Raw genomic sequence first — 15630 nt, forward strand, 5'->3', positions numbered from 1 at the left:
TGGGGGTCTGTGTGTTAGCACAGTAGACAGTGGCTGAATTCATGGAGTAGAAGGTTTGGGTTACTAATCAAGCAATGACATGAACCCCCGTATTTGAAAGCTCTCCGATGGTATTGCAGATCCTGTGGCATATTTCAAGTCTTGCTCAGAGTAATTACATAAACTAAATTCCCATGCTTTCTGAGTTTGCTATGCAGAAGAATCCCTTACAGGACAATAGAAAGGACAAAATAACCCTGAATACAAGCATAAGGTATAAAAGGATGAATATATGCATCAGAGAATAAAATTTTCAAAATGAACAGAATTTCTTTAATAGTCCCAATTAAGGAAACAAATGCATTTTCTCAGAACTTCCTAATTCTAAAATAATAGCTCATTTATATGTATTAAATAATGTACTAATAGTTCATATTTATATTTAAAATATAGTAATAAACATTGTGCTTAGTTCCAACTTTTCAAAACTTACCTCTAAAAAAACAAAACAAAAAAAACTTACCTCTAAAAGCACTAATATCCCCATAGTGCACCTGCAGGACAAAATATTTACTTCCAGTATCTCCTCCAACTCTGAATCCAACACCTAGAGTTGGAAAGAGCATATACTTATATTTCAATGATAAAAACTTTAAAATTAATATATGAAAATAGAAACAGAGGATGTAATTCCAGGTTGAACTCTGAGATTCAAGGGGAAAGAAAATAGTATATAACATGTGGAATTATGTGATATGAAAACTGAAATTAACCACTCATTCCCTGAAAATTTTAAAATGTATCCTCAGTGATGAACAAGTAGACATAAAAAACCATTGTCTCATTTGGTTTTTACATTCACATTGTTTTATATTTCCTAATTCATTATAGAAAATATACACCTTCATAATCTTAGAATTACTTTCCTCCCCATAAGAAAATAAGTATCTGCAAATATATCATTAAAAAAGACCAATTAGATTATAGATTGCAGTGCATCAGTAGATTTTTGGAATCTTAGGATTCCTAATAGTCATTATTAGAGTTTGCTGTAAACTTAGGGAAAAAATTGACAGAGAACATATTTATAGGCAGGGGAAATATTTTTTTCTATCGTATCTACTAAGATATCTTTAAAATTTCAACAAATCTGTGACTGCTACACCTACTAGTTTCCAAATATGTTTAGTAGCAGAGAATCCTGAGGCTCATTTGAAGCAAGGCAAGGAGTCAGCAATTAGCGATGCTGGCATGAGTGAGCAGGGCAAGAGAACACACACTTTACATGTCACTATCTCAGACACATCAGAGAATGTGCCAGAGGGAACTACAATCCCGTTAATATTAAGAAGCATTCAGGTAATGAAAGAGAGTTTGGCAACTCCCTTTTGTGTTGGAAGCTATGAACAGTTTAAAGGTGAGGTCAGAAAACCAACAGAGGTTTGGCATCATGTTAATACCTACCTTCCAGGGCTATATGAAAAAAAATCTGTTTGCTGAAACAGCAATTATTTAATTCCTAGCTCCCTTGGCTCATAAATTGCTCCAGTTGTCTAGAACCAGTGTGCCTTAGGCCAAAACCGGCATGCTTATTTATTTTAAACTAAAATGTTGTGTAGAAAGCAGAAAAAAAGAGTTAACTGCCTAAATGAAAGATTTTCAATACATAGCATGTAATTCCAGTACTTTTAGGGTGAAACTGCAACAAAGGACATTGGTAACAATTGTTGGAAGGGTCTACAGTAAAAAGCAGTTTAGAATCAGAAATTAGTAGCTTAATATGACTATCTCATAGATCCCTGCTGTACCTTTGGGGAGTCTTGTGGGGGGAGCATTTCTTGCCCAGGCATAAAGAATATTGGCTTTATCTGTGCAGGTTCCTTCATCACAAAACCTAGAAAAGGGGAGGGGGCAAGAAAAAATATAGATAAATAAATATTGAAGTGGTAAAATGTATGTTAGTCCACATTAGGGGAAGGGATATTTCTGAAAGCCAACTAAAGTACTGTGAAACAATATATCACCATTATAGTTCTATCCAGTGATAAGATCCCAAAGAAACCTTTCCAGGTAAAAAGCACATAGATAGAGAGGCCATTTCCCCCATTTTCTTTATTCCTTTAATGGAGGACAGAAACAATACTATGAGGTAGACAGACAGTTTTTCCTTTCAGAGATTCCTAAGCCAGTAGAACATAAACATTACATAGAGATTCTGTGTAATCTGGAGTGAATATAGTAGAACTTTGGGAGTGCATTGGAAGAGATGCGCACATTTCCCTTTTCAAGAACCAGCATTACTGTCTAACAAACGTGTAGCTACAGCAGCAAATAAACAGCGCAGACTCTCAGTAGGGTGAACGATGCAAGTGTAGCTCACTTAAGGGCGGCGTGATATCCTAGGTGACCTTTCTTAAGTTTTAGAAGACTGGATCGGCCATTTATAATTGGCTTCATTGTGCCAGTCACATAGTCTTACTAAGCCTCAGCTTTCTCTTGTGTAGAACAAGGAGAAGTAGACTTACCTCACAGTGTTACTATATAGATCAAATGGGATATAATGAAAGCATTTTATAGATCTCAAAACACTATGTCATGGTGATGGATTATTTAAAAAACCACTGACGTTATCTAATGATTCATTTTTGAGAGATCGTGTTTTCTGGTGAAAGCTTACAAGCAGAAAGATTTTCCTGGAGTTGAGTTCCAGAACTACCCTTTAATAGCTGTGGGTATGTATAATAAGCTCTCAAAAGTCCAATCCATGTATGTTAAACTCCCTAACCAAGCTGTTATGCTACGTTTAAGGAAATCAATTCGGTAACTGGCATATTTTATCAACCCAACTCAATAAATGTCAGTTTTTCTGACTCCAAACCATTTTTTTACCATTGTACTCTGCAGCCTTAGATTGCTCTGTTACAAACATTGGGTTTCTTCACACACACTCTGAGACAAAATATTAAGTTGCTTTTATATAGTTATGGTTTGGAAAATCATAACCAAGGAAGAGCAGAATCAGAAATATAGGAATATCTGACAGGTCTGAAGATGGTCAAGGACAAGGGTAAGAGCAAGGCAAAGACAACCACGGTTTCTTGGAGAGGAGGTGGGCTGCACAGGTGGGCTGCACTGCCATGAGCTGGAAAGGAAGTGGAGGCAGACTTGTGGCTTTCAAAACAGGCTAGAAAAGAGGCTAGAAATCTGGTGAGCCCTCAGGCTGCAGAAATGAAAAACACCAGTAAGAAGGACCTTGATTCTCTGAGGCAGGTCTCCTATCAAGTTCCCTGCTTTGAGCCAATTTGCTGGCAGTAAGAATAGACAATAGCAATCCTCTCTGAATAAAAGCATGAGGATTGGGAACTAAAGGTCCTGATTAGGTTATGCTTAGCAAATGCTCTTGCTTCTATAAATCTGTCAATGGAAAGAAACTGTGTAATGTGTAATGTAAAACACATCAACCAGTGGTTTCTTATGGTTCACTGTCAAGAATGATGTACTTGGGATGAAGGATCATTACCATGTGAGGATTGTGCATTGGAACAAATGTCTGCGACGTCCTTGTGCCAAGTGTGCTAAAAGGCTTAGAGTGTTGGCCACTGCCCAAAACAAAATGTTCTTCTTTTGCCTCATGTTATACAGTAATATATATGTATGAAGAAATGAGATTGTCAGATGCAGTGAATTTTGTGTCTCACTACTGTGAGCTCCTAAAATTTAACTATCTGGGTGGGTGGTCATTTTCATAGCTTTCAACCAAGATTGGAACTATCTAAAATCAATGCAATGACAGACTTAGGTTAAACAAGATAACCATTTTCTCTAATAGGGAAGTTGATTTAATGTATGGCAAGAAAAATAATGAAATATGATAGAGAAAATGGTAAGTTTAGAAAAATTTTCTAAGCCAGACATTTGATTATGTCATTCTCTGGCTCAAAATCTTTCAATTGTTTCCTCAAAACAACACAAAATAAAATCCAAATATTTCAGCATAACATGTAGGCCTTTCATAGTCTGGGATCTTGCTATAGCTTTAGAAATAAACCTCTCTTTTAGTCACGCCAATTTACTGGAAGTTTCTAATCTTTCTCTCCACTGTTAACCTACCTGGAGTCCCACTTAGCCATCTTACTGGCTCAAAAACTTGTACTCTTTGCTTCCAGATTCAGCTCAAGTTTTCCTCCTCAGGGAAGCTTTCTCCAATCTTCTTCCCCTCCACGTTCCATGTCTTAACTATAGCATTCATTCCATGTACCTGCTTACCGATTGACCTCTTCAATCAGACTGCGATTACTTCTGAGGTTTGGGTCCATGGTTTTCTCTGTGTATTCCCAAACTCAATGCCACTGATGCCAACTCATTGTGACCCTACAGGACAGGGTCAGAAACTTAAGTTTCTGATACTGTAACTGTCTACGGGAGTAGAAAGCCCCGTCTTTGTCCCTTGGAGCCCCTGATGGATGGTTCGAATGATGGATCTTGCAAATTGCAATCTAAAGTGTAACCACTGCACAAGGGGTCCTCTATGTACTCCCAGCACCTGTAAACTTGTCCAGCACTTAGTGAACATTCAACAACTTACATCCAAAAACCCAAACCAAACTTACTGTGATGGCGTTGATGCTGACTCATAGTGACCCAGTAGGACTGGGCAGAGCTGTCTCTGTAAGTTTCCAAGACTAACTCTTTAAGGGAGTAGTAAAGTCCCTTCTTTCTCCTGAGGAGCGGCTAGTGGTGAGCAGCCAGGCAGAACCACCACACCATTAGAGCACCTCCTCTAGGTGGATTTTAAATAAAGATAAGAATTGATGACTACTATCATATTTGATAGTACGCAATTTGTGGCTACAATTTAAAAATCAGATTCTAGCTAAGTTGTTCTTCTCAACCATTCACAAAGGAATGACAATGACTTTATGCATTATTTTCATCTAAGGTTTGGTAAAATAAAACCTTCTAAAGCTTTGGCTTGATTTTTAAAAACCTGTTTTTAGGTTTTTGTTTTTTAACTATTTGTGGTAGTTTTATATTCTCATGTCAACTTGAAGATATTAAGAGTGAAGGGGTGGAGTTTAGCCTGTCAATCACATCACTGCCTGATGCTGCCTCTTTGTGGGTGTGACCTTCTCATGAGGAGGATCCTCTCTCTCTGCTTCACTGTCCTGTAGAACGGCAGCCACACGTGGAGAGCTAGAGGAGCCACACGGACACCTGCACCAGAGCTGAGATGCCTCCACCGCCAGTAGATTCACAAAGCTTTACCACCACTGGCCTGTGATCTTCCTGCATTTTGCAACATTGCATGTGATTGTGTTAGTCTGAATAGGGATTTATGGACTAGTATCAGACTTATTGGATAATATTGGACTAATGGATTTGATCAGGACTGGGCTGGGATATTTTCTTTATATAAAATTACTCTTTAATATAAAGTTCTCTTTTATATATATATGAGTGTTTCTGAATTTGTTTCTCTAGTCAACCTGGCCGAACACACTATTGAACTCCAGATGGAAAAAAGGCTGAGGAAATTGGGTCGGTGAAAGTAATACTCGACTTAATGCGAGGACTTTGTCAAGAGGAAAAACACGAGGCAGGAGGACTGGTTTCTGTAACTGACAATATTGCTGAATGGCCAAATGTATTTGAATGAAATCATGGCACCTCTGTGTTCCACATTTCCATTTCGCATATTAATGAGAATTCCACTACACTTTTCTCCACATAAAACAAACCAACATGGCAAAGATTGTACTCTATTCTAGCTCTCCAAAAAGGGTGCCACAGAAAAAGAGATTTTCACTAATCTTATTAATAAGAAATCTTCAGGCTAGAAAGGAATGTTAACTCTTGAACGGTTGCTATTGCAATTTCAGACTTTATCAATTGGGTTTCTTATTCTTATAATTCTGACAGGTCCTCTGAAAGGCTCCTTCAGAATAAGCCAACTAAATTGTGAAAAGGTTCACATAGCTACTGTGTGTGTGTGTTTCATATTTGTAGTGCACGTGGTGAGAATTAACATTTGAAAATAAAACTATTCTGGTTTCTTGAACCCTTGTTATAGAACCCTTTCCCCTCTAATCCAGGGGGAAACCACTTGGATGGCATGACTATTTTCTGACTGTGCCAAGTACTGAAAAGTGCTAGCCTGTCATTTTGAATTATCCAAATAAAGCATGATAGCTGTTAAAGTGCTCTCTGGTTGTATCTGTTAAAGTCTGCTTAAAATCCACGGTAACACAGAGAAGACCAAAACCGATAACTCATTTCTTCTTTTGGCTATAAAAACAAAAACAAATGAAACAAAACACAAAAATGGTCATGCCCTCAAATTGTTTATAGTCTTCAATTTCCATTTTAATGTATTAATTGTCTAACAGAACCAGTCAGGAAAATTAATCTAAAGTTTGCAAGTTTCTTTAAGAAACAACCTAAAATCCATGGCATGTGTGGAATGTCTTTACCTTTCACAACTTCATTCAGTATGAGCCAGGTATTCAAATCCCATTAACTGCTCTATAAACCCAGGGAACATTTTCCACAATTCAGACAATCCTCTGTGAATTTCAATGCAATGGGTCGGTGTTAACATAGTAATTAGAAGGCTACTTAATGGGCAGGCTGAGTAAAAGCAGTGATTAAAAAGCACCAACCTGATCAACAGTGCCACACTGTCTCTCTATTCAAATGAGATTAGAATATCGGAAAGTTTACTGCCTCAGAGAAGAGGGTGTTTCTGTTTTGTCTATATCAAATGACCAGTACATAACATCTCTTGGCCACAAATACTTGGTTAATAAATACTTTATTAAAAGATAAAGATGTTAATGCCCCAAACCAAGCCCACTGTCCCTGAGTTGATTTCAACTCACAGTGACCTAATTGGACTGAGTGGAACTGCTACAACCAAGCCCACTGTCCTTGAGTTGATTTCAACTCAAAATGACCTTATAGGATTGATTAGAATTGCTCCATGAGATTTCCAAGGCTACAAATACTTACAGAAAAAAGATCATCTCATTTTTCTCTAATGGAGAGGCTGGAGGACTAATGCTTCACCTACTGTGCCACTAGGTATCCCTGATAATGAGGCCGAGTATTATTTATTCCTGTGTGTCAGGTATCATACCAACTACATTCCTTATATAATGTTTTTGATTAATAATATTATTTACTTCTATGTCTCAGGTACTATGCAAATACATTGCTTACATCATTTTATTTAATTTTCATGAAAGCCTAATCAGAGAAGAAACCAATACAAGTTAAGTCATTTGATCAGTGTTACTAGAGCTGCGATTTGAACCCAAGATTTTCTGATGTCAGCGTTCTGGCTCTTTGCTAAACACTATGCCATATTACTACTGTTTAACTTAACTATGAGTCTTAAGAGGATAGAATAATGTTCAACATTAGATGTTTGTTTCTGTGGAAACTGTCAAGACAGTTTGATACGTGACATTTTGTTTTATGAGAGTTGACACAGGTCTACTAGAATCGAGCAGTTGCCTAAGGAACTCTTCTAATCCACACCAACTAAAAACCTGCCGAGCAACATGATTCTTAGTGATGCAAAGCCATAACCAGGTATCAACTATTGGTTTATGAACCGATCTACTATACTATCCTTGTACAGAATATAATGACTTTTATAATATTAAAAGGAAATAGAAATTAGGTCAGTTTTGCCTTAGGGTATAAAAGAGACCCCAATCTCAAATATAGTTTAAGGAGAACATTTATTAAGTCTAAAAATGGGACAAAGACAAGACAAAGAAGGGCGTCATCTAGAAGAGGGGGATTATTAGCATGAGGGCAAAATGGCATCCCCAGCTTCACAGTCCTTAGGTATGCGACAAAGGAAACTCACAAATTCATGATTGGTGGCACATCAATGCACCACAGAAACCGAGGGGACTGCAGAAGCACCGTGATTGGGACACTTCCATTAAATTAGATGGATGAGCTTACATGATTGGTCCAGGGCCATCCAATCAAGGCAGACAGGGTTAAGACTGAAAGAGCGTGACTGATGACTATTTGACCTCCAGTACTGTCTTGCAAGGGCAAAGTCAAGGAGACTGCTCTTCCCTGGGGTGGCTGCAGAGATGTAGAGTTAGTTTACTTTCCAATCTACATTCTTGGTTAATATCAGAAGGGTTCCGATGGAGACTTAATTTACATGGGGACTCTGCAAGTGGAGTTTGAGTTTGCATTGTCCTAACTTTCTGCAAAAAGGATGTTTGGAATTTAAACTCTAATACACAATGCAGACATTAATGAGTTAATTTAGCAATTGTACTCAGTGACACAGTTACATTTTAATGCTTCAACTAAAGGACAATCTATTAAAATTTTGAGGCATTTACAATAGTTTGTGCTAAAAATCAGTGCTACTTTGTGATATGCATCCAATTAATTATTATTATTACAATATCATTACACGAGAGGTTTTAGCGTACCTGGAAGTGTTTCTTTAATGTTTCTTATTTTTAGAAAGGTACACTATCTACTACTTACAAAAACAAACATTTGACTAACTGATATTACATATGATATTACATTCTACATAAGGTACCCATTTAACTTAAAGGCAGATTTAGAAGCAAAATTCATATGTAATCCTGTGACTGCTTGTATACAATAAGGTTATCACAACATCCAAATCACATGACATTCTATTTCACAAAAAGATATCGAGGACGTTAAGTGAGGCATGACTGTTATTTATAGGTTTTAACTACTTTTCCCTTTCCCCCCATCAGCATCTGCAACCCTGTGGTGATAGTGGCATTTAAAGAAGACACAGCAGGTGGTTAATAAATAGAAGCAGTTGAAAGGGATTTAAGCTAAAGCTTCATTGGATGGGAAAGCACTATTGCTTTAGCTTGAGAATGATCCTAAGTCAGAACAGCTGGAAATAGCCTCATTTAACCAGCTGTGATTCTTCTTCTCAAAATAGATCAGACAACCTGTGGGAACCATCTTTGATTTGCAATGATTAGAAGATTAGTTGGTCCTTCTTGTCTAAAATTAATTACTAAGACTAAAAATAATCATTTTAGCTCTACATAGATAATATGCTCCCAAATACAACGCTGGATAATTAAGACACCCACTCACTTTAATTATCCAATAGTTTTGAACACACAATCATAGGTTACATTAGGGTCTCTGCTAATCAGAAAAGAAAATGCATCGGGAAGGGAAGAGTGGGAGAGGGAAGAGAGAAGGGAAAGAAGCGGGTGAGATAATGACTCCAGATTTACTCCAAACTCCAGAACAGGCACAATGAATAAAACGGGATTTTAACAGTCTAAAATGCTCTGCATTTAACAAGTCAGCATTTTCAATAGTGGTTTCTTCTTGTAAGTCTAGAGTAAAGAAATATATTGATGGAGGATAAAAAGCCATATTTTAATTTCTGAGGACCTCCTAACGTTTCCCAAACTTCAGTGGAGAGCAGTAATTGATTCTCACTATGCCCAATTTTTAGCATCTCCATTTCCTTACTGACCCTGAACAACTCGAAATGGCATCTCCTCATTTATGACTAATATTGAGTCTATAAATCTGGGTAACATAGAATTGTCACGCTTAGAATGAAGCTAGCTAACATAAATAGACTCCAACAAATAATGCTACTGCACTGTTTGTTCCAATCTGAGTGCTATTACTTCCCCTGGGTCCCCAGATGCAGTTAATTGTCTCGTCCCTTAAATGCCTGCAAAAAGAGATGCATTACGTCTAACAAATATTGTCTTCTTTAGATGGGTCAGTGGAGCTGCTGCTTTTCCATCACCTGGTCCTTATTTGCATCCTTCAGAGGTATGCTAATTTGGAATTGAGCATCAGGCCCAATCTAACTATAAAGGGACCACCCCACACTATATTAAAAGGTTCACATCAATGTATGCAATTTAAATGCACATGCATATAATTAACTAGACACATTACCAGTGTGAGCTGCTAATTTGAAATGAGTCACAGAAGACTGGAATATGTGTAGAGGAAAAAACACCCCTTTAAAATTAAAATGAGTACATAATGAAAACTGCTTCATGCTGTGTCTACTATTTTCATGTAAACTTAATATAACTGTAAATATATTTTAATGAACAGTAGAAAGAGGCAATTACAAAGAGCAAAGGAGGGCAGCACAACAGTGAACCATCATCAGAATAGCTCTTTGCTCCCATATTAAAAGTGCTGCCTGACGACAGAGAATGAATTATAACTTCATAATTTCAGGGAAAAATTTTTCTTTCTATTTTAAAGACACACACCTATTTGCCAACCTGCTGGCAATGAAAAGAGAATGCTCAAGTGAACCAGGGGAGGGGAGGGCAAGTGGCTGCAGGAGGAATCCTAGCTGACAAAACTGAAAAGAGAGGGTATCCAAGCTTGACATTTTTCTTCTATTACTAAATTACCGTTTTCTTCTCTCACTAAAGCAGTTTTGTGTTCGCTTAACAATTTCCATAGAACATAAAGGAGCTCTAAGATATTCTTAAGCAACGAAAACCCTAATAGGTGTCATAACCAAAAATGGGTGGAAATGTACGAGACGTTTAACTTAAGAACTATCTATGTCTAGGCATAATGGAAGAATACACTTTGCAGCTATAAAATGAGTGTGATAAATTACATGACTCAAAAATTTTAGAACAATAATGTCAGATGCTTGACACTGATAGATTCTTGCTATTCGTATTATAATCTAGGTGGGACGTTAAGAAGCTAAAGCGTTGGGGGGGAATATTGCTGACTGTCTCCAAGGGTGAGCCTCTGAGGCCTTGAGGCTAGGGGAAGGGACCCTTTTTTTGCAAAGCAACAGAAAGAATCGGCCTGGGAGGTACCCCATGGACTCCGAGTCTAGAGAAGTATGCATTTTGCCAAATACATACTGCTTTCTTCCAAATATACCCAAAGGTAATTATTGCTAATTTCGGAAGAAGTATTTGTAAAAGATAAAGCCTGGTTGGTGGAGAAATCAGAGGCACTATAACTGTTTCTTTTTAAAAATGCACACATATTAAAAATATATTTGCACTGTATATTTAAAAGACCATACTTTTAAATGTCAAATAAAGCAATCTGGACTTCGTTAAAAGATCATGAATAATAAATAGCATCAACTACTGTCCTCGTTCTTTGGTTGTAACATCAAATAAGCAAACACACACGGAGTACCTGGAAATACAGGCTGCAAGGCAGGTATTTTAAAATGCATTTAGAATGACATTAGGATCTAATTACTCTTGAAGCCACAAATGGGCAAAACACAGTGCACTGCCTGCTTGAGGTGCATTGCCCAGCTCACACAGTTTTAAGATTTTCTCTCCAATCAGACTCAGTATTTATGTGCACTCCACATTCAGAGAAATGTGGAATTTTCAAGAAAAAGGGGCTTTCTAAGTCATGTATTTATAAGCCCATCACTAAAATTAAGCCAGGCTCAGATGGAGTGAGTAACTTACCTGAGGAGCTATGGCTACTTGGATTAATGGCTCTTTTCATTCTACCTTATTGCTTTTCAAGTAATAATTTCATCAAACTTTATTAAAACAATAAAAGTACCACTTTACTCAAACTTGCTATTTTCACTTCTACTCACATATTTCTTTGAAATTCTTTTTCTGTAAATTAGAAGTGTTTGGGTTACTATATTCTCTAGATTTAATTTACAACAGCATAATTAAAATTAGTAAGTATTTTTAAAGCCTTTGTAATGGCTTTGTTTTGATATACCCTTCACATGAGAAAAGTCTTGATTTATGTGACTTTTATAAAACAATTGGAACCACAGTAGTATTTAAGAAAAGTTATATTTTCTCCACGTATTTCCCTTAATCAAGAAGAAGCTAAGCCTGGTTTTAAGAGCTTGCATCCTTTCTAGCTGTTTGCTAATAATCCTACTCCAAAGATAAATATTACTAATTTCAGAAGCAGTAGTTTTAAAGCATAAAAATTAAAAAAAATTGTAGAGATTTTCCAAGTAATATTATAAAAACAAACTGTCACAGAAAATTATTGTAATCCAGATTTTTATTCACAAAAATTTATCAGTGAGCCAAAACTGGAATGTTGGTTTGCTTTCTTTATACTTGGTCATGTGAGTTGAATTCCTACGTGACTTATTCCCTTCACCAAATAACGTAAACCTATTAACAAATGCTTTGATAGTACTTGGTCCATGGAGATTTCCACTAATTGCCCTGTGCTTTTAACAGTTCCAGATACGTATTACAATTGTTTATTATAAAATGAACTGGAAAGCAGCAGCTGCGTGCCTGGATCAGGCTAAGGAATATTAGGATACACAAGAACAGTCTATGTGTCTAATGATGATAAGGGGGCAAGACCTTTTCAATGTCTTGTGAGACGCACCACAGAAGGCATTTGGCTTGCTGGATATATAACTGTAATTCTAGGTTATGTGTGTGTCAGGGTGGGGGAAGCAAACATGAAGCTGAGAATGCAAGTCTGTTTTCAGAGTTCGCTGATCTTTAAAAGGACAAGAATGAAAAAGAAAGAAATGAAAGGGAAGATCTCAAGCCGTAATTATGTTGTCTGCATTTGGGGGTAAACAAACAGATCTTATCTAGCCCTAGAACCTTCCACAGCATCTGCTCTAACTCTGGTATATGACAAACATTTAACAGATGTTTGCTGAGTTTTCACAAGCTGATATTAAACTCACAACACTGATTCAAATACATTCTCAAATTTCAGCAGTTCTGTGAGGAATAGAGAAGTTGTGCAGTAAGAAACAACTTCAGATTTGGAACCAGACAACCCAGGGTTCAACCCTGGTCTCCCACCCACCAGCTGTGCTATATTGAGCAAGTTACAAATCTTTCTGAGCTTCAAACTCCTTGTCGGTAAAATGGGTAAGATAGTAATACCTGACTTGCAGGGTCCTTAAGATAAAATGGAGGAGTGTAGCAGAGTGTTCAGGTAAATAAATGCTCCATGATTGGAGTGATCATACTCTTATGAGTGGAATCATCAACTTAAAAAAAAGAAGCATCAAAATATCCATTATCCAATTTTTGGTCTTTCTTTACAAGCCATCTCTACCTTCATACACCATCTTCTACAATAGACTTACGGTATGCTTAAGACAGTGTCCATGTTGATGGACAGCATACTATATAACACACTATACCAACTGTGAGGATAGCATAGTATAGCAATCTGTGACAATAAAAGTAATAAAACCATGTGATACCATGTTTCAAAAAAAGAAACTTTCTGCACACTTAATGCTTGCACAGATGCATGTCACACTTATGATACGTATTTTTCACACCCCCTATGTGCTACTACCAGCCCATTCTCCTTACCAGTAACTTCCAGTGGATGCAGGCATATTGCATCCGAAAAGTAACATATGATGGACAGTATCCATGCTGGCACGAGGTTTGAAGTCAACTGTAAGAAAACAATAGATGAATGTGGATTCAAGTTACACAAGTATATACAATGTACACAAAATCACAGGTGATCACATCTTTAAACAATAGGGTATCTGTACAACAAAGCTCTTTTAATGCTCTCATGGTAAAATGTTTCATTGTATTCAGTATCTCACTCCTTACCTTGAAAGGACTTATAGAGTACTAAGCTGTTATATCACTAAAGAAGACAATAATAATTACTGCATATACTCGCTTATAAGCTGACCCAAATATAGCCGCGGCATCTAATTTTAACACAAAAACTGCATTAAAAAGGTGCGGAAAAACTCAGCTTATACACCAGTATATATGTTAACAGCTGAATACTACATATCCATTTCTTTTTTAAATGAAAGACCCCATTTAAAGTGGTGAAAGCATTTTGTACGTATGAAGCTCCAGGCTATGAATTCTCACACATTCTCTTTTAGAGTTCCAAAGAGTACTAGAAAACACTGCACACCATTACAGAGAAACACAAGCCACAGCGAGCAGTCAAGACCTGAGTAAAACAGTGCACAACCAAGTTTATTACTATCTTAAAATAACAAGAGGAGTTACTGGAATGTGCACGAGGGAATGGTTTACTGAGAGAAATAAAAGTGGAAAATGTATGAGGAGGCTTAAAAAAGTTTGTGGAAAAATTGTATCTTGGTAAAACTTTTTTTAAAAGATCACACATTTTTTTGAAGCTCCTTTGTATCTTGACAAAAATAGAAAACACTTAAAAGTACTCTGTTGGTTGAACACTATGCACTTGTTAATCTTACACGGTGACATTTTTTCCTAACTCTCTGAATACTAATTGTGGTTGAAGATACAAAAATAAAAAAATAGTTCAGAGGTAAAATAAAGAGAAAATGTAAATGACACCATTACCCACGATCACTCCTAAGCTCCCTTTCCTGGTTTGGATTTTGCACATTCCCTTGGATCCTCATCAAAACCCTAGCCTGCCATTTAACAGCAGCTCATAATTTATCTGTGCACATAAATGTTAAATAGCCTACAACGATCTTAGCTGCCTGCAAAACTTCTTCTAGCTCTTTGGTCTGTCTGATACAATTAATATTGTGAACATGCCTATCCGACTATTTACACACTTTAAAATATGTCACATTGAACTACAGCTTATGACTTTGAGAAGGAAGCACAGGGTCCCTACTCTGCCATCTGAACAACTTTCATGGGAAATAAACCAAGTTCTTCACTCAATACTGAAAAGAAACCACAAAAAGGTAAAGTCTAAGAATTCAATCTCGAGCTTTTCATAACATTGATTTTAAAACCACCAAAGAGAAGATGGCTAGAAAAGGGAATTGCTATAACTTGAGGCTTTGTTTCTATTGGCAAAGCAAGTAGAAAGCATAAGTGAGAGAAGACACTTTGGAAGAAAAGAGTCAACTGGAAGTTACAACTGTTTGACAAATCATAGAAAACCATATTGTTGTAGCCTAAATATGCTAGAAAGAAAAATGGAAGAAATGGATTTTATCTTTTCTCATTCGCCTGCAAGTTAAATGAAGGAAGTCCTTGTTTCCTTCCAGAGTGTCCCTAGGAGATCTTTGCTTCCAGAGGGGAAATCGCAAAGCCCTGAAGTGGGGATGTCAAGTCTTTATCTTAAATTTATTTTGGTTTATGATGTAACTTGTTACATTCATTTTTGCCAAATTCTTCCTATCAGTCTATGGTCTCATACAATGTTTTGGCTGACTGCATCCTGCTTTGTCCGTGAAAATATTTCTCTGCCGATCTTTGAAAGGATGTCCAAAAAAAGGCCCAACTCTTCGGCTTTATCTACACTTCTGGCTGTGAGCACAAGATTTTCCTCCTTAGATTATTTTAGATGGGTTATTTTTAAATTCCTAAAATTGAATCGGTCTACCATGCTGAGAAGTTTGGTACTAACACGAGCAACTCTAGTTTATTCCAAGGACGAATCTCCTAGGAGGCAAAGCAACGTTTCAGGTCTGAGCTCAAAATCCAGGCGGACACCTCATGGGATTGTTGGAATTATGCTACTTTTGATCAAGAAAAAGGGTAGAGAACTACAGATTGGTCAGCACTTAGATGTCTGTAAAGTGTTGAGTACTACACAACACTACAGAACATCACTCCAGAGAAACGAAGGCCCAGCAAGGGAAGCCCTCAGAGTGGACAAAACCACCAGAGGCGAAAAAAG

At 37.0% G+C, this 15630-nt stretch overlaps 1 protein-coding gene across 1 annotated transcript in view; it reads right to left on the minus strand.

Annotated features, from left to right (window-relative positions):
* The window catches only part of PAM (peptidylglycine alpha-amidating monooxygenase), a 212829-nt gene that overhangs the window by 132475 nt on the left and 64724 nt on the right, over positions 1 to 15630 (minus strand). The window contains exons 4-6 of the mRNA XM_045285191.1: positions 13335 to 13422; positions 1788 to 1873; positions 503 to 586 (exon numbers count right to left, since the gene is read on the minus strand). Coding sequence (XP_045141126.1) covers positions 503 to 586; positions 1788 to 1873; positions 13335 to 13422 — 258 coding nt within the window. The remainder of the gene's footprint in view (positions 1 to 502; positions 587 to 1787; positions 1874 to 13334; positions 13423 to 15630) is intronic.

Source organism: Echinops telfairi, unplaced genomic scaffold (genome assembly GCF_000313985.2).
Source record: "Echinops telfairi isolate 266 unplaced genomic scaffold, ASM31398v2 ScPeMD7_7469;HRSCAF=8507_1, whole genome shotgun sequence".
Lineage (NCBI taxonomy): Eukaryota > Metazoa > Chordata > Mammalia > Afrosoricida > Tenrecidae > Echinops > Echinops telfairi.